Source organism: Doryrhamphus excisus, chromosome 6, assembly GCF_030265055.1.
Source record: "Doryrhamphus excisus isolate RoL2022-K1 chromosome 6, RoL_Dexc_1.0, whole genome shotgun sequence".
Lineage (NCBI taxonomy): Eukaryota > Metazoa > Chordata > Actinopteri > Syngnathiformes > Syngnathidae > Doryrhamphus > Doryrhamphus excisus.
Window position 1 is genome coordinate 18,671,832 of NC_080471.1, and position 21,976 is coordinate 18,693,807.

General features: G+C 39.7%; 1 protein-coding gene across 2 annotated transcripts in view; it reads right to left on the reverse strand.

The window, feature by feature from the left end:
* Nucleotides 1-708: 708 nt before the first annotated feature.
* cmip (c-Maf inducing protein) overlaps nucleotides 709-21,976 on the reverse strand; it is a 37,415-nt gene continuing 16,147 nt past the window's right edge. For both annotated transcript variants that reach the window (XM_058075580.1, XM_058075579.1), the window contains 20 exons: nucleotides 20,119-20,244; nucleotides 17,788-17,838; nucleotides 16,625-16,786; nucleotides 15,998-16,039; nucleotides 14,976-15,038; nucleotides 14,811-14,891; nucleotides 14,616-14,719; nucleotides 12,031-12,135; nucleotides 10,448-10,891; nucleotides 8,962-9,027; nucleotides 8,308-8,334; nucleotides 8,162-8,210; nucleotides 7,963-8,070; nucleotides 7,142-7,258; nucleotides 6,898-7,038; nucleotides 6,198-6,245; nucleotides 5,975-6,121; nucleotides 5,779-5,884; nucleotides 4,641-4,711; nucleotides 709-3,025 (listed from right to left, as the gene is read on the reverse strand). In XM_058075580.1, the coding sequence (XP_057931563.1) occupies nucleotides 2,972-3,025; nucleotides 4,641-4,711; nucleotides 5,779-5,884; nucleotides 5,975-6,121; nucleotides 6,198-6,245; nucleotides 6,898-7,038; nucleotides 7,142-7,258; nucleotides 7,963-8,070; nucleotides 8,162-8,210; nucleotides 8,308-8,334; nucleotides 8,962-9,027; nucleotides 10,448-10,891; nucleotides 12,031-12,135; nucleotides 14,616-14,719; nucleotides 14,811-14,891; nucleotides 14,976-15,038; nucleotides 15,998-16,039; nucleotides 16,625-16,786; nucleotides 17,788-17,838; nucleotides 20,119-20,244 (2,112 nt within the window). In that variant the 3' untranslated portion in view covers nucleotides 709-2,971. The remainder of the gene's footprint in view (nucleotides 3,026-4,640; nucleotides 4,712-5,778; nucleotides 5,885-5,974; nucleotides 6,122-6,197; nucleotides 6,246-6,897; nucleotides 7,039-7,141; nucleotides 7,259-7,962; nucleotides 8,071-8,161; nucleotides 8,211-8,307; nucleotides 8,335-8,961; nucleotides 9,028-10,447; nucleotides 10,892-12,030; nucleotides 12,136-14,615; nucleotides 14,720-14,810; nucleotides 14,892-14,975; nucleotides 15,039-15,997; nucleotides 16,040-16,624; nucleotides 16,787-17,787; nucleotides 17,839-20,118; nucleotides 20,245-21,976) is intronic.

A 21,976-nucleotide genomic window follows, 5' to 3' on the forward strand; every position in this document is an offset into this window, starting at 1 on the left:
TTAACCGGCTGCACGACGCACAAGTGGTTAGCGCACAGACCTCACAGCTAGGAGATCCAAGTTCAATTTCGCCCTCGGCCATCTCTGTGTGGAGTTTGCATGTTTTCCCCGTGCATGCGTGGGTTTTCTCCGGGTACTCCGGTTTCCTCCCACATTCCAAAAACATGCTAGGTTAATTGGCGACTCCAAATTATCCATAGTTATGAATGTGAGTGTGAATGGTTGTTTGTCTATATGTGCCCTGTGATTGGCTGGCCACCAGTCCAGGGTGTACCCCGCCTCTCGCCCGAAGACAGCTGGGATAGGCTCCAGCACCCCCCGCGACGCTCATGAGGATAAACGGTAGAAAATGAATGAATGTTTGTGTTAACATTAATTGGACTTACATTATTTCCTATGAGAAACATTTTTTTTTGGTTAGAGTACATTTTGGTGAAAGTGAAACGTTAATGATGCTAACCAAGGTTCCACTGTCCCTCATTCATTTTAGTTTTTACAATATGGCGAGGGCCAATAAAAAAACGAACCGTGGGCTGAAAATTGCCTCAGTGCCACACTTTGGACACCCGTGGTCTAACAGTAAGCGTTAGTCTGATAGTGTGTCTTCATCCAAATGCATCAACAACTGTCTACCAGCATTAAATTAATGCTTCCAACAAATATGTGCAAAAATGAATCAATGTAACATTCATTCTTGGGGACCACCGAGAAATTTGGATGTTTTATTTTATTGTCTCCTTTCATTTCCTGGCCTTTTGTCATTTTGATTTTAACCAATCACAACTTTGCTTTGAATAATGTAAAACATTTCCAAGTTGAATGATAGTTATGAATGATAACCGGAGCGTTAAATCGTACAAATGTGACAGTGGTTATCAATTGCAATCAAACAAGACAATGTAAACACAAGTACAGCAAAGTTCAATTGAAGGACATTTGGCCTTTGAACGTGCAGCTGCTGAAACGCTCAGGCAGCAGGTTTACAGTACTTAGCTTGGAGGAAATGCTTTCATTGAAGTGGTCATGGTGTTTTGTAGTACTAGGGACGGGTGTACACCACTAATAGTGCAGTATTACGTTTTCATAAAAATCAATCAAAGCCTGAGCCGAAGCTCTTATGAACGGATCCTGGAAGCAACCATTTCAATTCAGATAGTGATCAGATCCTTTCTCACGGATTCAAACCATTCATAAAACAGGAGTTGAAAAGATTCGCTGAAGCAGAGACGTGTACATGCAAAATAACCCGGAAAACAACACCAACAAAACACAAGTGACACGTCTAATTTATGTAAAAAATAAAATAAAATAAAAAATAAATCAGTAATGCTGAAAAATAGTATGCATTAAAAACCTACCCTTTTGATTACAGTGCAGTTTGTGTGAAACAACAAAAACAAACACACACGTTGCTTAAAAACGAAGGCCAAAAGGAGAACGATGAAGAAAAAGGGTTTGAATAGTAGAATGAAAAGATTATATACAATTATATGTACATTATACAGGATATGAAAGTTAACATGAGGCCTAATGCTTGACTCAAAAATCTACTTATTAAACAGAAAAGCGCATGGCACCCAATAAATAGGAAACAGAATATCTTGCAGTGGACGGCATCCAGCTTATGCGGGTGGCACACTTTTTTTTTTTTTTAAACGGGGCAAAGACGGAGAACCTGCCTGGCTTCAATGCGGCAAAGTAGTCAACCCATGGAGGGAATATTAGATAAATATGACTATAAGTTTGTCATTTTTAACTCACATTTATAATATATACAAGAATTGTGTCCCAATATTTTGATAAAAAAAATCACCTGGAACAGTACTACCAATTTAACCAGAATATTAGGGGTGGTATTGTCCTTGGCATGGAGTTCAAACAACAAAATCTGCTCCAAGACGCTTGTATTGGCTGGATGCAACAAAAGGTTTAACATTTGGCAAGTGTCCTTTTTTTTTATCCAGTTTCCAAATGGGGCCAAAACAACAAAACAAACAACTCTTAGCTGGTGATGGGTCTGGTTCGGAGGTGCACGTACGTAGTACAGTAACACCCATGGCATAGTACAGAGAGATCCCAGTGTGATCCCAGATCCTCTTAGTTGGCTTTATATGTCATGTGTCCAAAAACAAGCAAACAACCCCCCCAAAAAAAGAACATAGTCTGTGTACATCTTCACTGCCATGACGATATCCATGAGAGTAATAAGAGGCTTATAAATAAGAGGCAGTCCCAGACCACCCAGCTACCACTATGCAAAAGTCCTATTAAATATGAATCAGAATATACACTGGCAACAAATTAAAAAGGGGAAAGATTTTGCTGTTACTATTCAGTTCTCCTACAAAGATCCCAAACTGTTTCTCAAATGTCATACACATATAAACACACGGTATATGAAAGCGCAGATGCCTGGAAAAATATGTTCATTTAAGCTGGTAAAAACCTCTTTTTTTTTTTTTGTCTCTCTCTGTTTGTAAATGAGGAACAGGCACAGTCTTAGAACTCACAAAGGCAGCACCGTTCCCAAAAAACAAAGTCGGAACAGGGACTTGAAATGAAAAGGTGCGTGATTGAATTGATTGAGTAGCTACATCTTAGATCAGAGTGGAGAAGAGCTGGAATGTAAGCGCTTCATCGTTAAGATTACATGACAGATTAAAAGAGTTGCGGACTGTGGAAGAAACAGAGGCCACATATGACAGGGAGGACAATGTGGAGATAAAACGATATATCAGATCCTTGAATGTCCTCTGATCACGTCAGCAAAAAAAAAGGGTCCGTTATACATCGGTTTTTCGAACAGTTAGACGGGGCGCAACAAGGTCCATAAAGCTTTCTTAGGGACGTTTACACTGGTGTCTGAGATCCTGGTCTGATGATGGCAACAAACACCCGCTGAACAGAACGCATCCGTTTTTGTTTTGTTTTTTTTCTACTGGGTGTTTGCCTACCCCGCGAGGAGAGTCCATCACCAGGCTTCTGTGTATCGAACATCCACATCTTTCAGGTTGGGCAGCTTGGCCTGGAAGGGAAACAACCAACACTGGAGTATGAATGAAGACACTGGATGTCAGGATGCAAGATGCAGGATGAATTAATATATAAACAACTATACAACAACATAAACAAGGATGCAAGTGGCCCCGAGGTCATATAACATCCGATTTTGGACCATATGTGAATATTATATTAGAAATATAGATATGAGCTCCACAGGCCTCACAAGTATGTGATGTATTTATACATCTTTTACATTTTTTTTTTCATAAAGAGGTGATGGCACAACTGCACAATGGAAGACAGCAATGTGTAATGCACTCTTAAAAACGTCCACAAGGTGGCAGACGTGCCTTCCATAAGCATTGGGCATGCATATTTCAGCTGCAGCAACCAGGAAGTGAACATAGATGCGCTTTCGCAAAAATATCATTAATTAATTCTTATCCTCACAAAGTTAGTGGAGGGTGCTGGAGCCTATCCCAGCTGTCTTCGGGCAAGACTGGTCGCCAGCCAATCACAGGGCACATATAGACAAACAACCATTCACACTCACATTCATACCTATGGACAATTTGGAGTCGCCAATTAACCTAGCATGTTTTTGGAATGTGGGAGGAAACCGGAGTACCCGGAGAAAACCCAAGGAGAACATGCAAACTCCACACAGAGATGGCCGAGGGTGGAACTCGTTCACCGTGCAGCTTAGCAAAAAATCAGTTCACAATAAAAAGGAGGAAAAACAGCATTTTGTAAAAAATATATAATATAAAGCAAATGTAGCCATATATATTTAGCCAAAATATGTGAACATCCGGCTGCACGGCGCGCAAGTGGTTAGCGGGCAGGCCTCACAGCTAGGAGACCAGAGTTCAATTCCACCCTCGGCCATCTCTGTGTGGAGTTTGCATGTTCTCCCCGTACATGCATTCCAAAAACATGCTAGGTTAATTAGCGACTCCAAATTGTCCATAGGTATGAATGTGAGTGTGAATGGTTGTTTGTCTATATGTGCCCTGTGATTGGCTGGCGACCAGTCCAGGGTGTATCCCGCCTCTCGCCTGAAGACAGCTGGGATAGGCTCCAGCATGTCCGTAACCCTCATGAGGATAAGTGGTAGATAATGAATGAATTAATACACAAACAACTATACAACAACATAAACCACACAAAAAATAGTTGTTTTAACAATAACAATTTATCAATAATAACAATTTATTTACAAATATTAACACTGGAACTGAACTGTGCGTGCATGTGTTAAAATTTCCCTTCAATGTGCAACCTTGGTGGATGCAACACAGCTCTATGCCTTTTCACTTCCTGGTTGCTGCTGGCATGTATTTACATGTGGAGCTCTTATAAGATGCACTTCTGCCACCTTGTGGCCGTTTTTATAGCTTTACAACTGTACCAATCATGATCTCTTCAATTGTGCAGTTGCGTCATCACCTCTTTTTGCCAAACATATGTGTCTAATAAATACATCTTTGGTAAAAAATATGGTATATTACTATAATATTAATATTGTAACATATTTATATTATACATTTAAAAAATAATGTTATATATATTACTGTATTATTATGACTAAATATACACGCTATCAAAGCAATGTTAGCTCAGTGTCTTGCAGTTACCTTGAGGTCTTCATATGTGTCTGCTGTAAGCTTGGTGCTGTTCATGTTCAGACTACACAAACTCTTCATGGCTGAAACAAGAAAACACGTACAATTTGTCCTGTCATCATTTGTCCATTGTGGTCACATTCTAAGAGTAGGGGTGTAACGCTATACCAGAATCACGGTTGGGTATGTAGCTTTGTTTTAAGGTCAGGGTTCGTTCATTATTACTATGCTGATGAAGTTAGAAGTTAGTTGTTTTATTGTCCAACAAGTCGAATGTGCAGTGATGTGAAGTACAAGCGTGTCATGGTTCCAAAAATAACACAACAGCATTCACATACACACTTTGTATGTTACAACATCTGGCAACGTCTGACAGCTACTGGTTGCCCCACTGGATGGATGGATGGATGGATAGATGGATAGATGGATGGATAGATGGATAGCTGGATAGATGGATGAATGGATGGATAGCTGGATGGATGGATGGATGGATAGATGGATGGATGGATGGATAGCTGGATGGATGGATGGATGGATGGATGGATGGATGGATGGATGGATGGATGGATAGCTGGATAGATGGATGAATGGATGGATGGATGGATGGATGGATAGATGGATGGATGGATGGATGGATGGATGGATGGATGGATGGATGGATACTAGATGGATAGATAGATAGATGAGATAGATGGATGGATGGATGGATGGATGGATGGATGGATGGATGGATGGATGGATGGATGGATACTAGATGGATAGATAGATAGCTGGATGGATGATAGATGGATGGATGGATGGATGGGTGGGTGGGTGGATGGATAGATAGATGGATGGATGGATGGATGGGTGGGTGGATGGATAGATACATAGATAGATGGATAGATAGCTGGATAGATGGATGGATGGGTGGATGGATGGATGGATAGCTGGATAGATGGATGGATGGGTAGGTAGGTGGATGGATGGATGGATGAATAGAAAAATGGATGGATGAATAGAAAGATGGACGGACGGACAGACGGACAGACAGATAGATAGATAGGGCTGCATGGTTTTGTTTTAAGGAGTAGACACGTGTCCCTCACTCTGTAAGAATACATGTACCAGTTCAAGACTACATAATGGCATGTTTAAAAAAAACACTTACAGCTGAGAGCCAGTAGACCAGCATCAGTAACAGGGGTCTCACACAGGTTGAGCACCTGAAGACAGGCCAGGTGCTCTGATAACAACCGCAATCCCGCATCCCCAAACTGTGGAAAAGCGTTCAAAACATTGGTTGGATCAGACACTTTGAGACTCTCTCATTGTGTGTTGTTGTGTCTTTGTGTCGTTGTGTGTACCTGAGTGGACCACAGGTTAAGCTGTTTAAGCGAAGGCAGCTTGATGAGCTGCTCGGCACAGGCACTGGTGACATTGGTGAAGGCCAGGCTGAGATTCTCCAAGTTCCCGAAAGAACCTGAACTCAACAGGCGAGCAAGATCCGCATCCTAAAACACAAGAGATAAAATCATTCACTTCATGTCATACGGAAAATGTCTGATTTCTAGTGAAGTGTTATCTCACCGTGGACTTGGAGGGAAGAGTCAAGCGGGTGGGGCCTCCTTTTCTTTGCTGAGAAGACGGAAAAAAGATGGCGTCTGTGCTCATTGACTTGCAATAACATTTTCAGACAGCAGATGGTGTCTGTGAGCACTTGCATGCACGCAATGTCAAAACAAGGAATTGACAGTTTATAGTAATATCATTGCTGCTGTCTATTATCATTTTTTTACCAGATCATTATATATTGTATATGATTCATTTTGATCTTTTTATCATGTTATTAGCAATAATGCTTCAAATTGCAACATGCAAACAGAATCACACAACTAATAGAAAACACTTTGAAGGCACAGGCAGTGTTTTCTTGGAGGTACATGAACATCAGGCGATATGGTGAGTGTCAGTAACAAGGTGCTTCTTTGCAACACTTTGCAATATCAAATACCGCAAAATGTCATCTTCTACCATTTCCTGAGAAAGGATGCAACGTCAGGTTGGACTACTGCATGCTGAAGAGCTTTAGCTCAAGCTAAATGGCTCAAGACAAATGTGACATAAGAAGCAGCAATGACAGAAAGGGAGACTGACAAAGTGTGTGATGAAGGAATTATGAGGTACAATCCTGAATCTCATTCCAAGTGAAATATCAGAGTACCCCTTAAAGTACTGTGTTATGTGGGTATATGTAGGTTTTTTTTGTGTGTAAACGATCGTAACTCACCAGTTCTTTGAGTTCTCGCTGCCGGTCGCAGAGCTGTTCGTACATACGGAGGCCCACCTGGGTGCTCTCCAGGGTGGAGATAATCTGCAGCTGGGTGTCTTTGTTCTCGATGATGTTGTACTCCAGCATCAGACATAGAATCTGGACACACAATCGGAATTGTTTGGAAAATGGAAAATGGAAGAAAAACCGCACATTCCCCATAACATAACATTATTTCAGAATAGGATATACATTACCATACCTCCACCATTGTCTGGTTCCCACGCAAGGCCAATAGCATGCAGGGGCCCAGCTTGTTCTCAGCCAAAGAGAGGAGGAACTTCTTGGTCTTATAGCAGGAGCCCATTAGGATATGGACCTGTCATGGAAAAAGAGAAAGAAGAATGGGACATTCACAATCAAAAAAGTCTGTTCAGGCACATCATCACAATCCAATCCACTTTATTTATATAACACATTTTATAAACAGAGTTTCCAAAGTGCTGCACAGGCTAGTAAAATAGAAAGTAAAAAAAAATACAATAAAGGTACACATTGAATTTAACCAAAAACTAAAAGATCAAATAAGAAATAAAATAGTACAATATATATTAAAATATTAAAAACAAGAAACAAAGCAATAAAAGTATAAAAAATAAATAAAACCAATTAAAAGTGGGTTTTAAGACGAGACTTAAAGCTTTCAATATTGGGGGCCTTTTTTACTTGGGAGGGGACAGAGTTCCATAGTTTGGGGCCAACCACAGAAAAGGCTCGGTCCCCCCTGGTCTTAAGTCTCGTCTTGGGCACCACAAGTTAGAACTGGCCCTCGGACCTCAGAGACACGCGCTGGAGAGTAAATTTGGATGAGGTCCGAGATTTATTTGGGGGCCAGCCCGTTCAACGCCTTAAAAACAAACAATAAAATCTTAAAATCAATACTAAAGCGAACAGGCAACCAATGCAGGGAGGCCAAAATTGGGGTGATGTGCTCCCCCTTTTTGGTTCCTGTTAAAAGCCTTGCCACAGACTAACTGGACTGGACTAACTGTAAGCGGGAAAGAGACTTGTAGCAAGACTCACCATACTGGCAAAAAGCTCTCCATCGTCATCACACGCCACGCCTCCTGGACTATAGAGCTGGAACCAACCATCTTTTCCTGAACGTACACTGAGTAGACAGGAATGGACCTATAGAAAAAGGATATTTTTTCATGTATTTAGCTTAGAATCGGTCTAAAAGCCCTGGAGCTGTGGTCGACATGGCTTAGAGCACACTAACCTCTTGCCTTGGGTCCTGCGCAAACCTCTGAATGACGTATTTCAGTTCCCTATTTAGACAATAGGGAAATAGCCAGTCACAAAAATTAATGTTTGTCAATTGTAATCAATATATGATGCTCTGGTCATAATGTATGTAATACTTACTTAGTGAATTTGGCATGTGCAAGAGCCCTGTCAAAGAGAAGGACAAATAGACGTGACATCACTGTCTTCATGGAAACATTTTTATGTACACCGGCATCCCTGATAATTCTTAATAAAATGTTGTTTTCTACTTCCTTGTGTTCGTGTAGTTCAGCCGGTGTGATTCTGTGCGATGATGTAATTAATTGCATCTGAGCTACAGGTTGCCGGGGAGTGTTGTTGACTTTGCTAATGACGCCTGAAGGCCACTTGGAAGCCCAACTGTGGCTCAGGTGACTAACAGGTGAGTCCCACTGTTGGAGACAAGTCACCGGTCCTCCGCTGCCTAATGAAGCTCTGCATCAGACACCTCACTTCTTTCAAATATGGCTTGGGGCCGTTTCAGTCAACAAGCTCTCCAGGGAAAGAGGAGTGAACCCTCTAGTTCACGTCCACCGGGACATGAGATGCGGCGAGGGACTTCACCTACGTCAGCACCCAAGCCCGCAAAGGAACCATTTAGAAAGATGTCAGCTTCAAGGTCCAGTAAGACCGAGTGCTAAAGATGGATAGGAAAGTGTTTTGAAGATGGTTACAGACTATCATTATGTTTGGACACTAATTATGCTTTTCAGAGGGCCCACATTGGAGATATTTTCTTGTTCAAAAACTCACTCTTTAGGGAAAGGGATAGGCTGCAAGAGGCTGGCCAGCGCAGGTCTCCAGTCATCATAATCAGACCTGCCACAAAGAACAAAGAATGATAGGACACTGAATAAGTAAGGCCCGAAAGGTGTGGTCGAACATGATCTGCTGTGTGATGACGCAGGCTGATAATGCAGATTTAACAGGAAGTGTATCACATTACTTGGAGTGAAGTAACACCTGGCTCTTTGTATTAACAAATGCTACAGCCTGTTTTTAGGTCAGCCTATTTGGTTACAATACTTAGACCTTGAAAGAAAGTCATACACGTAACTACCGATCCACTTTCATACTGTGTGGGATCCATTCAGCCCCATGTATGACAGGACACACACATTGAGAATAATGCAGAATTAATGCATTTTAATTTTAATTTTAATTTTAATTTTAATTTTAATTTTAATTTTAATTTTAATTTTAATTTTAATTTTAATTTTAATTTTAATTTTAATTTTAATTTTAATTTTAATTTTAATTAATTTTCTACCGCTTATCCTCACAAGGGTTGCGGGGGTGATGGAGCCTATCCCAGCTGTTTTCGGGCGAGAGGCGGGGTACACCCTGGACTGGTCGCCAGCCAATCACAGGGCAGATATAGACAAACAACCATTCACACTCACATTCATACCTATGGACAATTTGGAGTCGCCACTTAACCTAGCATGTTTTTGGAATGTGGGAGGAAACCGGAGTACCCGGAGAAAAACCCACACATGCACGGGGAGAACATGCAAACTCCACACAGAGATGGCCGAGGGTGGAATTGAACACTGGTCTCCTAGCTGCGAGGTCTGCGTGCTAACCACTCAACCACTGTGATTTTAATTTTAATTTTAATTTTAGTAAGATGAGTAAGATTTTAATAATTTTAATTTTAATTTTAATTTTAATTTTAATTTTAATTTTAATTTTAATTTTAATTTTAATTTTAATTTTAATTTTAATTTTAATTTTAATTTTAATTTTAATTTTAATTTTAATTTTCTGAAAACAAAACAACATACCATACATGCATTTCATGACACGACACATGGTTTATTATTATGGTTATAGCTTGCAATAGTTTAGAGCTGCTAAATATCATAATAAAACTCTTCTAATATCGTAGTTATCAAGTTTATGCAGCAGGAGACTTTAGAGACTGCAGTCATCTCTACGTTTGATGGCGCGTATCATAATAAATGATAAACATATCTTTATTATACCAGATGGGTGTTACTGTACGCCATTTGCTTTGTCAGCTATAACAAAGCTGAGTTAAATACGTTTTACCAGGTAGTATATTTGCATTGTTTCTACACACATTTTTACATACTTCACTTTTTCTGCATTCCAATACACCTGTAGTGAGCAAAAAAAACGGTTAAGAGACCAATTTCTTTTGTTACTGCAGCTGTGGGCCGGATCAGCTCTGGACATCAATAAAAGATGCGTATGTCAATGCGTGCAAACTTACAGCATCTTGAGGATGAGAGCAAAGCACCCGAGCACACGGTCGGCCTGCGCCGGCAGCTGAATGGACAGAGTGTTGACAGCCGGGCTGACCAGCAGACAGTCAATGAGGTTGGGTTCACTATCAGCATCTGGCTTTCGCTTTGTGTTGGCAGAGTTGTTGTTGCGCTCCAACTCCACCAGGATCTCGCTGGAGTTGACGACAGACGGAGGAGGGGAGAGAGGAAGCGAGGGTGTCGGGGAGCATATGGGGATTGAAGGCGGAGGGTTTGGGGGAGCAGGGGGAGGTTGCTGAGGAGGAGTGGGGTTGGGGGTGAGGGGGAGCAGGGTGGCGGAAGGCGGCGTTGGTGGCTCTGGGCGCAGCAGGCGGAGCGGCATTGGAGGCTTGCGATCATTCTGTTGCTGGCAGCCATTTCTGATTTCTTTCAGGCTCGGAGAGTTGTCTCGACTGGAGGAAATGATGGGTGTAATAAATCACCAATTCATAAGTTAATGCACGACATTAATAGCAATGAACACATGCGCACCGAGCCCTATTAGCGACTAATCACAGTTAAGAGGCACGGTACCAAAGGGGACGGCACCTTTGTGGATTGGAGTTTTGGAAAAAATCTACAAAGATGTGTTACTCTCTGGGGTGAAGATGTTGACAACACCCGTGTTAACGACAAATATATAGATGACGTGTGTAGTTACAGTCAACACACTTGAGACGCACTTCAAATAAACCTCATAATTAGATTCTACAATCATCGAATGCTCGAGTATTATTTAAAGTAAAACATTTTTTTATCCATAGAAATATGACAGTCGACAGTCGACAGAATCTCGGTTCGCATTCCCCAAGTTGGCGTATTTTTTGGGTTAGCGCTGAAAATGTACGCCACAATTTTGCCTTGTGTGCGTGTTATCACCCGTATGTTGTTGCTGTATTCTTAATAAAAAAAAATGGAAATAGTTTTAGAATTATCGTTTGAGCCTGCTTTTCTAATATAGTTTAAGTATTTTTTTGTTTGTTTTTTTAATTTTTTTTTATTTTTAAATTTGTATTTTTTGTATTTTTTGTCACATACCGAAGTACCGAAGTAATGCTAGTAATGCTAGTAATGCTAGTAATAGCTAGCAAACAAAATGGCAACTAGAAGTTACGTTACACACCTTTTTATAGTTTTGGAATTATCATTTTATATTATAAAACAATTTTAAATGCATATAAATGACGAATGAAAGGGCTAAAGGAACATTTAAGGTAACTTTTACCTTCATTGTGGCAGCAAGACATACCACAGACACCAACGTCCTGTTTGGTCGTGAGTTATTTCTTCACTTCAATAGTTTATCTCACCTTCTTTATCAAAATGCTGGCACTTGGGTCAAGAATGGCGTCATGGATGTTCATTTATTCTTATCATTCATCATTTGTATGCATATCAAATTGTTTTCTGAAAGTGAAAGTATTACTGTACAATTATAAAAATGTGTTTTGTGTTTCCATTTTATGGGAAAAATTTATTCGCTTGTATTCAGACACCAAGGTTCCACTCTTATGTAATTATCATTTTCATAGTGAACGTGTGTTTGACTAACCTGTTAATGAAATCCTCATAACAGGAATAAATGGCAGCAAGACATACAGCAACCAGGTTTGGCAGGACACGAGGATGAGGGCACTGCCCCGTTGGCCCGTGCATGCTGCAAGATAATGTACATTAGAAAATAACGATCATTTAAATGAAATCATTTTCTTAATCATTTTCTCATTTTGTTTAAATTTAAATTGATATCTTTCTATCAGCTTCCTCAGGCTTTCATTCAGACAACATGACCTTGCTTTTATTAAGTCATTCTGTGGCTGTGTCCCAATTCATGTACTTCTGTACTAACACAGTCTTGACTGCATAGGTGTATTCACACTGACAAATACAGTCAATGCAGGCACCCGCATGGTGGACTCAAAAACAATTTAATAGTTGAAGGGGAGGCACTACCAAACCAAAAGTGATGGTATTATCGCTACCTCATTGATAAAAAGTAATTACGTTTTTATTACTGTACAATCAAAAAGTGGTATAAAAATCCGGCAGATACTTTATGGGGCAATAATGCTCTGTCGAGTGGTTGCAATTACAAAGGAGAGAATGAAATCAAAGTTTTTCTATAGCAGCTTACATCTTCCCAATGGTGCCCCGGGTGCTTCAAAAGAATAAAAACAGCAAATAACAACAGGGAAGATTGAATTAAATATGAAAACATCCATCTATACATTGTCTATACTGCTTATCCTCATTAGGGTCATGGGTGTGCTGGAGCCTATCCCAGCTGAGGCGGGGTACACCCTGGACTGATCGCCAGCCAATCACAGGGCACATATAGACAAACAACCATTCACACTCACATTCATACCTATGGACAATGTGGAGTCGCTAATTAACCTAGCATGTTTTTGGAATGTGGGAGGAAACCCGGAGAAAACAATATAAAAACATCTAAAACAGCCTGCGGAGGAGGAACTGATTTACTTAAAGGGTGTTGCAAAAATCTAGCCTCGAGCTAATGAACGCATGAATTGCTTTTTCAAAGTCCACTCTTGATAAAAAAAAAAAGGCGTTCACCTTTGCCAGAAGCCATAGGTGGAGCACATAACTCATTTGTTTAACAAACATGACATTGCTGTCAAATATGACACCAAGGTTCTTCACAACAGGAGAGCAAAGAGTGATAAAATTGTGTGCGCCGACGTCAACAATGTACTCTGTTTCACCTTCATTTAAATAAATGAATTGATATCATGTAGTGAAAATATGATAGGCTCAAGGATTGAACCTTGGGGCACGCCAGAAGATATGGTTGCAGTTGTAAAAGCGCAAGTTTGACGGAAGTTGGACAGAATTGCTAAGTCTTGGTTACGCGTTTTAGGGAGTGGTCCGACTACAGCTTGCTTAAGGGCAGTTGCGACAATACCCAGCCTGAATTGAAAGAAGCTGTGAATTGAAAGAACAAGACTGGGACCAATGGTATCCATAACTTCCTTAATCATCCTCAAGGCGCAGAGGAAGGTTTGTGGTACAGATTATAGGACTTTATGTCAGTCCCTGAGAAGTCAGCAGCAAAGTCATTGGCTGGTTTGGGTGCAGATGGAAAAGCTGGGACCTTGAAGTAGAATATTACGGAATATTACATGTATCGGTAAATGGGAGACGCCAACACCCAGTGTGTCCACAAGCTAATAAGAGGGACAAGCAATGGACTGAGTGACATCCATGACACGAGACATGGATGTTGAAGTCACCACAGATCAGTGTATTATCAAACTTTAGCATGATTTCTGTCAAAAATTCACTCATAAAGTCTTTGTTTAATTTTGGTGGGCCATAAACCACAGCACACAAGACGGGATCGGACGGTGTGGGTACACAACACTGTCGATCAAATCTGGCATAGGCTTTAGTGGAGACTTTAAAGTCTGCTTGTAAACAGTAGCTACACCCCCACCGCTCCCAGCTGTAGTTTGGGTCGAAGGAGCTCGGACAAAGAGCTGTTGTCACTTGGGCTGAGCCAGGTTTCTGTCAGGAAGTCAAGTTTGTTAGAACGGATGAAATAATTGAGGATAAAGTCGTGTTATTTATGGATCTGCTGTTAAAAAAAGCCATGGCAGGGCTAACTGGTCTCAGCCACCGCTAGCTTTTATACATCGATCACCGCAGATCAATGTTGCCATGAATTGCTTTTACGAAGGGACGGTAAAGCCAGGTAGGTCCTCAATCCGACATGTAATCCACCCCCCTTTCCGTGTCTTCTGTGGAGTGATCTGCCAGAAAGTGGGCCGATAGAACGTGGTATCGATACCAGAAATGGTGTTGGAACCTTTGACTGTCCAAGCACTATCCAAGGACATCAAGGAGTGTCATGTGATCATAAACAAGAACTGACGACAAGCATTAAAAAACAGTATGCAGAGGAGCGAGTGGCGGCGCCATCTTGAATCTCACTCTTACAGTAGTGGTCCAGTGAGGGAAGAGGAGAAGCAGAGGAAGCGTATAAAAACTACAATCCACATTTGCATTACGTACATAAGGACAATGTCAACAGTGTCAAAATAGGCACACTTAATATCTACAGTACACTTACTGAAGTGTACTGAAGAGGTAATCGGTTTGATGAAAGTCTCTCACCTGTGAACAAACTTCTTGACAACCTCCATTCCTGCATTCAGTTCATTGAGGGCCAGGATGTACTCCTGAGTGAATAGGCGCAGTCGAGGACACTTTCCAAAATCCTGCAAAAAAAAAAAAAAAAAAAAACATGAGCAACCTAAAAGAACCGGGATCCCTCATACTCATACAGTCCTGCAATGGAGCATTTCTCACCATGTTGTGTTTGAGGATTCTCTGGACCACAGGAGTGAACACTTCTATAACAACCATTGAACGTGGGCGCTCCCGGCAGTGCTACAATACAGGAATTACTATCAATGACATGTACTGGCCATTCGGGTTTCTAGTAGCGATATGTTCAATGCAGTCATATCTCACCTTACAGAAGAACTCACACAGATCCGGGGGTGGGTGGTTGTTTTCCAGAAGAGGTGCAATGGCCTACGAAAAAATGCATACACACACACATAAAAAACAATATTCTATACTTCGTAAAGGTAAAAAAAACTTTGCATATTAACATTTTCTATTTCTTTTTGTGTAGAAATATGGGGTAATAACTATAAAAGCAATCTTCACTCAATAAATGTACTGCAAAAAGGTCAGTAAGGATAATTCATAATGCCGCCTACAGAGAACATACTAACTCCTTATTTCTAAAATCACAAATACTTCAACTTGCTGATATAGTTCATCTTCAAACAGCTAAAATAATGCATAAGTCTAAAAATAACCAATTACCTAAAAATGTCATCCAATACTTCTCTACAAGAGAGGAGAAATATGATCTCAGGGAAGAACTACATTTGAAACACTTATATGCTAGGACTACGTTAAAAAGCCATAGCATTTCAGTATGTGGAATCAAACTATGGAATGGATTGAGTAAGACCCTCAAACAATGCACAACGATGAGCCAATTCAAGAAACAATACAAGCAGTTGATGTTTGCTAAATACAAGGATGAAGAGTCTTGAACCAGTCATGATGTGCTATATATATCACTATATTGACACTTACTATGGTACACATTATCACATTGTCATTGGATGGTCATATCACTGAGTACTTTGGTACGTGACAAAAATAAAATAAAATAAAAAAAACACAAAAAAAACAACTTAAACTATATTAGGAAAGCAGGAAGTGAACAAATTCTTCTTCCTACTATAAATAAAAAAAAGAAAAAAACAACTTAAACTATATTAGGAAAGCAGGAAGTGAACAAATGCTTCTTCCTACTCCTTTTGGACATGTGGAACTGTGAACTGATTATGTGATGCATTCAATTGTAATCTGATGCATGTTCAAATGAAATAAAACCATTACCATTTCTACTGTAGCACAATCAAACAAAACCTTACATCAAAACATCACAAAGTTCTAATAGGTTCACTTACCACTATGATGTTCTCATGATCCTGTGGGCTGAGATTAGAGTTCTGAGGATGGAAGATGCAAAAAAAAAGGTTAGTGAAGACATACAGTAAATTGATTTATGCCAAGCTAAGAATTCTGCACCACCTTCACTAAAATAGCCTCAGAGGAAATGAGCAATCAGACAAATCAGCCAATAGAAACATCCCAATACCAAAAGGGTTACTACTACTCACGGAAAATAATTGTATTTCATTATTATTATTATTATATTGGACTTTTTAAGGCAGTTTGAGTTCAGATACGATACAACAGGGATGTCTGATATTGGCTTTTTTGCCCAAAACCATATCTGATATCAATATCTGATATCAGCCAGTACCAATATGTGTAACATTACATATCACCTGTGGTATGTGTTGTATACAGCATTTTTAAATATTGTTTTTCATGATTGGGGAAAAAAATCTGACACTGATATCAACCGCATTTTTATGCTGATATCGAACACTTATTTTTTAATCAATTGCTACTCAGTCTCGTTTATGTCTCTTATAGCCCTATTTACAATCACCAGTGCAAAGTGCAAATACTTTACTACATGTACTACATGTACATGAACATATCGGTGTCTGCTCGAGTGATCCTACTTCAGCTAGCAGAGTGGAGATGATGTGTAGAGGGGCCTGGTGGATGGACTCATCCTGTAGCGGTGAAGTCAGAGCCATGTCCACCAGTGCTCTGATCTCTTTCAGGACAACATCCCAACGACTTGGATTGTTCAACACCTTACGGTATTTGTAGATCTTTTTCTACAAGAAAAAAACAAAACATCAGAAAATAAAACATTTGTGGATGTATTTTCACAGCAACCAACCTTTTAAAGCTGTCCTAAGTATCCACCCAGTATCCTTTATATCTCACCTAATACTGTAGAAGCATAAGACTTAAGTCTAATGTAACTGTAACTCCTTGGTGCACACTTCCTTGGAGAGCTACTGGGGCACAGTATGGTGCGGTGAGGCTTGTTGACTTACTGTTGCTAGCTAGCTGGCTACTGAGCTACTACAAATAATATTTGAAGGGATTCTGCAGGATGCATCGGCAGCATCAGTGACTTAAATGACTCCTTTGCTGATATAATCCAACCATCTCATATCAAGACGCTGATTAGTCAGCACAATTATTGCACAGATGTCCCCAAGGTGGTCACAATAAAAGGCCACAATGCTACAGATGTCACAAGTGTGTTGATCGAGTGACCCATGGTGGTGGTGGGGTTATGGTATCTCCTGTACATACTTCCTTGGAGAGCTACTGGGGCACAGCATGGTGCGGTGAGGCTTGTTGACTTACTGTTGCTAGCTAGCTAGCTACTGAGCTACTACAAGTAATATTTGAAGGGATTCTGCAGGATGCATCGGCAGCGATCAACGACTTAATGACTCTTTTGCTGATATAATCCAACCATCTCAGTCATCTTACTTAGCATGATTTTTTCACAGGTGTACCTTAGGGTGGTCACAATAAAAGGCCACAATGCTACAGATGTCATAAGTGTTGAAGGAGCGTGCAGTAGACATCAGTATATCGGCTGGCTTCAAAAACGCACACCACGTGTACAATAATACAATAATCCTGCCGTCTGATAAGCATCTTGATAATCCACACCTGGGCTGCACAGGGGCCAAGTGTTTACCATGTTGGCCACACAGTCAGTTATCTAGATCAGACCCGGGTTCAAATCTCCGCTTGGCCATCTCTGTGTGAAGTTTGCATGTTAATGATAAAAGCTAATGATAAAAAGTCTTACCTTCCATTGTAAGGAGTGAAACCACTGGTCCCTTAAGTAGCTGTTAGCAGCCTGTGTGGGGTCACACAAACAAGTCATTGGTCAAAACATAGCCAAAGGCAATAAGAAGTAAATGAACACAATATTTCCAGTCGTCCCTTGCCACAGCATGCTTTGAATTTTATTGCTTCACTATCACAATTTTTCAAAATATATTAATTAATAAGAGGGTGGTTGAGTATGAACTCTTATTAGTCTAAAATATGCATGTTTAAGCAAATATTTTGGCACAAAAATAGGCATTTTTAAGCATTTTCAAGCATAAAAATGACTACATTAAGTAAAATATACATGTATAGGTATATAAGACATTCAAAAAATTCATTGAAATACACAAGATCTCATCACCCTAACATGACAAGGTTTCCCATTTGGGGAAAAAGCTAATATTTTGGCACAAAATAAGCATTTTTAAGCATTTTCAAGCATAAAAATGACTACATTAAGTAAAATATACATGTATAGGTATATAAGACATTCAAAAAATTCATTGAAATACACAAGATCTCATCACCCTAACATGACAAGGTTTCCCATTTGGGGAAAAAGCAAATATTTTGGCACAAAATAAGCCTTTTTAAGCATTTTCAAGCATAAAAATGACTACTTTAAGAAAAATATACATATTTGGGTATATAAGACATTCAAAAAACGCATTGAAAGACACAAGATCTTGTCACCCTAACATGACAAGGTTTCCCATTTGGGGAAAAAGCTAATATTTTGGCACAAAATAAGCATTTTTAAGCATTTTCAAGCATAAAAATGACTACATTAAGTAAAATATACATGTATAGGTATATAAGACATTCAAAAAATTCATTGAAATACACAAGATCTCATCACCCTAACATGACAAGGTTTCCCATTTGAGGAAAAAGCAAATATTTTGGCACAAAATAAGCCTTTTTAAGCATTTTCAAGCATAAAAATGACTACTTTAAGTAAAATATACATGTATAGGTATATAAGACATTCAAAAAATGCATTGAAAGACACAAGATCTCGTCACCCTAACATGACAAGGTTTCCCATTTGGGGAAAAGTTGTATAACAACAACAGGGCAGGCAGAAACCTACGTATATCAGACTGTGATACTACAGTAACATGGAAGTGGCAGTGTGCAAGTTATTATTGGAAGCCCACGTTAAGTGTCTTACATACACCTTGCAATCCAACCCGCCTCGGTGTTCACAGCGTCAAAGAGTGACATGTGGCTGTTTTTTTTTTCCATAGGAGTTGAACAGCTGCTTTCTACTTGTTGATGTCCATGCAGAAACTGCAGTCATTTTATATTTTATTAATTTTACTGAAGATTTGTCAAATCAACCCACTTACTAGATGTTCAGACTTTGTGTTAACTCATTAAATCCCAGCCTATTTTCCACCTTTTTGGTATCATTTTTGATCATTTTGACTTGATATTTTGAGGACTAGCCTTTCCGGGTCTTTTGTGCACACTCTGCAGTACATAAGCATTATTTTAGTTTGTTTCAAATTCTTTGTTAAATATAAAATTAGAGATTAATTTAATGGAGAACTTAATGTATTCAATGTATTCAGTGTTTAGATATCCAGCATGACATGTTTTACACTTTCCTGTACACTACAGTAACGTAACCTTGACTGATCTTGGCTGTCTGATAGGAATCGCTGGACGTTTGCCTAAAATCACAAAATGGATCCGCCTGGCAGGGGTTCGAACAGCTGGCAGCAAGCATTGATAAACGGCAAAGGCTGGTTTGTCCACACCAACATTCATAATGGAAGGACGGGTGGTGATGGGGTAAATGGTTGAATTCCGCTGATTAACACGGAGATCACATTTCACATAAGTCGAGAGATATTTGGACAATGACACAGATTTTTGATATTTTTGAATTAAAAAAATGTAATATCTGGAAATTCTACATGGAAAATACCAGGGGGTGCAGTCTGGAATTGTATTAATTTATGACAACGTTGTTTAAGTTTGAGTTTGTTTGTTTTGCACTTCGGTTCTCTCACCAAAATAAACTGAACCATGACCTTAAACTCCGGTATGTCCCAAACCGTGAGTATGGAATACTGTTACACCCCTGTCTGTTTATCAGAGTTCCATGTCTTTAAACTTTTCAACTTAAATGAAGCTTTCCGAAATAACTACTTGTTTATCTGTCCTACTTTTAATGTTTTACTGTGTCAAAATGACATTGAAACCAAAACAGCTAAGACCTTTGTACACATACAAAAAAATAACATTCTTATGAAACATTGTTTTATCACTTAATACCTAAAGTAAAGTACTGTACCTGCAGAAGGACAGTGCCACCGGGGAAGCTGAGCTGGACACAGTACTTTGGTGCATTGTCCCAGGACAGAAGCTGCAAGTCCTCTATGGAGCTATAAGACAACGATGTCTCCATGTAACCAGTAGGCTGTGAATAACAAGAACCCATATTAGTTTGACATTGTAACTCATTTCCAGTACATAGTTCATATTTAAATACAACATAAAAACAAACAAATCATCCAGTGTGTTTTTTTTGTCCACTATGATGTATAAATGTTGTGAGCGAGTGATGGAAAAATGTAGCAATGACCATTAACCCCACAAATGTGGCGACATTATTTTTAAAACCATTGTTTGTGTAGCCTGGAAGTCTAACCAGCTTGGGGGTGGTTGCTGTGAAAAAAGGCCACCACTTGTTTGCAAATTATCACAGAAGCACTGACAAATTACCCCAAGTTTCCTGACATGGGGCTTTAGGGAGACTACAGCCTTGCAGGCGTGGGTGGGAAAAAATAAACTAAACAAAGGAATATGAAGCACAGAGAAAATTACCGGGAACTAGGAACTTGTTTATTTTGTGAGCGTCAAAAGAGGTTTCAAGTAAAAAGACTAGTGTCACAGTGGGTGAAAAATATGGGTGGTGTCTGTCAGGGATGCAGAAATAGCAATACATGAATCATTTCATGTCCCAGACATTAGCGTCACACTGAGATGTACTGTACATCTACTAAAAGTACAGATGTTTTTATTTTTTTCCCATAAAAAACTCCCTGAAATTATTTGACTTTGCTGAGCAGGCTTTTTCTATCAAAAAATGGCCGATTCTCATCTCATTTTTTTCTTAACGCATGCTGTTTTGTAGTTGAATAGTCAAAAATAATGCTTATTTAAGCATATTTTACACATTTTTCGCCCAAACTAAGCAATTTCAAGCATAAAAACTGCAAAAATAGCAAATCTAAATATTAATTCATTCATTCTCTACCACACAGAGATGCTGGAGCCTATCCCAGCTCTAGTTATTTTCATATAAAACAACTATTTTTGTGTAGTTTATGTTGTTGTATAGTTGTTTATATATTCATTCATTCATTTTCTACAGCTTATCCTCACAAGGGTTACGGACATGCTGGAGCCTATCCCAGCTGTCTTCGGGCGAGAGGCCATTCACACTCACATTCATACCTATGGACAATTTGGAGTCGCCAATTAACCTAGCATGTTTTTGGAATGTGGGAGGAAACCGGAGTACCCGGAGAAAACCAGAGAACATTCAAACTCCACATAGAGATAGCCGAAGGTGGGATTGAACTCGGGTCTCCTAGCCGTGAGGCCTGTGCACTAACCACTCGGCCGCCATTCAGCCCCATTCCAAATATACCACATTCAAAGACATTGACTATTCTAGTATACAAGTATTCTCCATTGGTCACATGGTCTCAGTGGTGTTAGTAAAGCTGCTGTCATGTTCGGTGAGGCATTCAAGGACCAGATTTTTAAATGCCGCTTTGAATTGTCTTACAACAGGCACAATAATTCCTCATAAAAACACGGCCTACTGTTGCAAAGCTGAAACTGAACTCTGAACCTCCGATGTTACTTCCTGTCTGTCCCTCACTCAGGTCCCCGAGGGGAAGGCATTTATAGTGCCACACGAGCATGAGTCTTATTTATGTTTTAAATGGCTTAATTTACCATGTTTTGTCTAGTATATTGGGTAATACGACTGTAAAGGTGACTATAGGGGTGTTATTTCATGTTTGGAGGTCTCTAATTATGTCGTACAGCTGTATTAAGAAGGTCATGAACAGGTTTTCTAACAACAACAAGAAGTATTCCATTTATAAATAAGGAATCCTACTTCAAATGCACTTAGT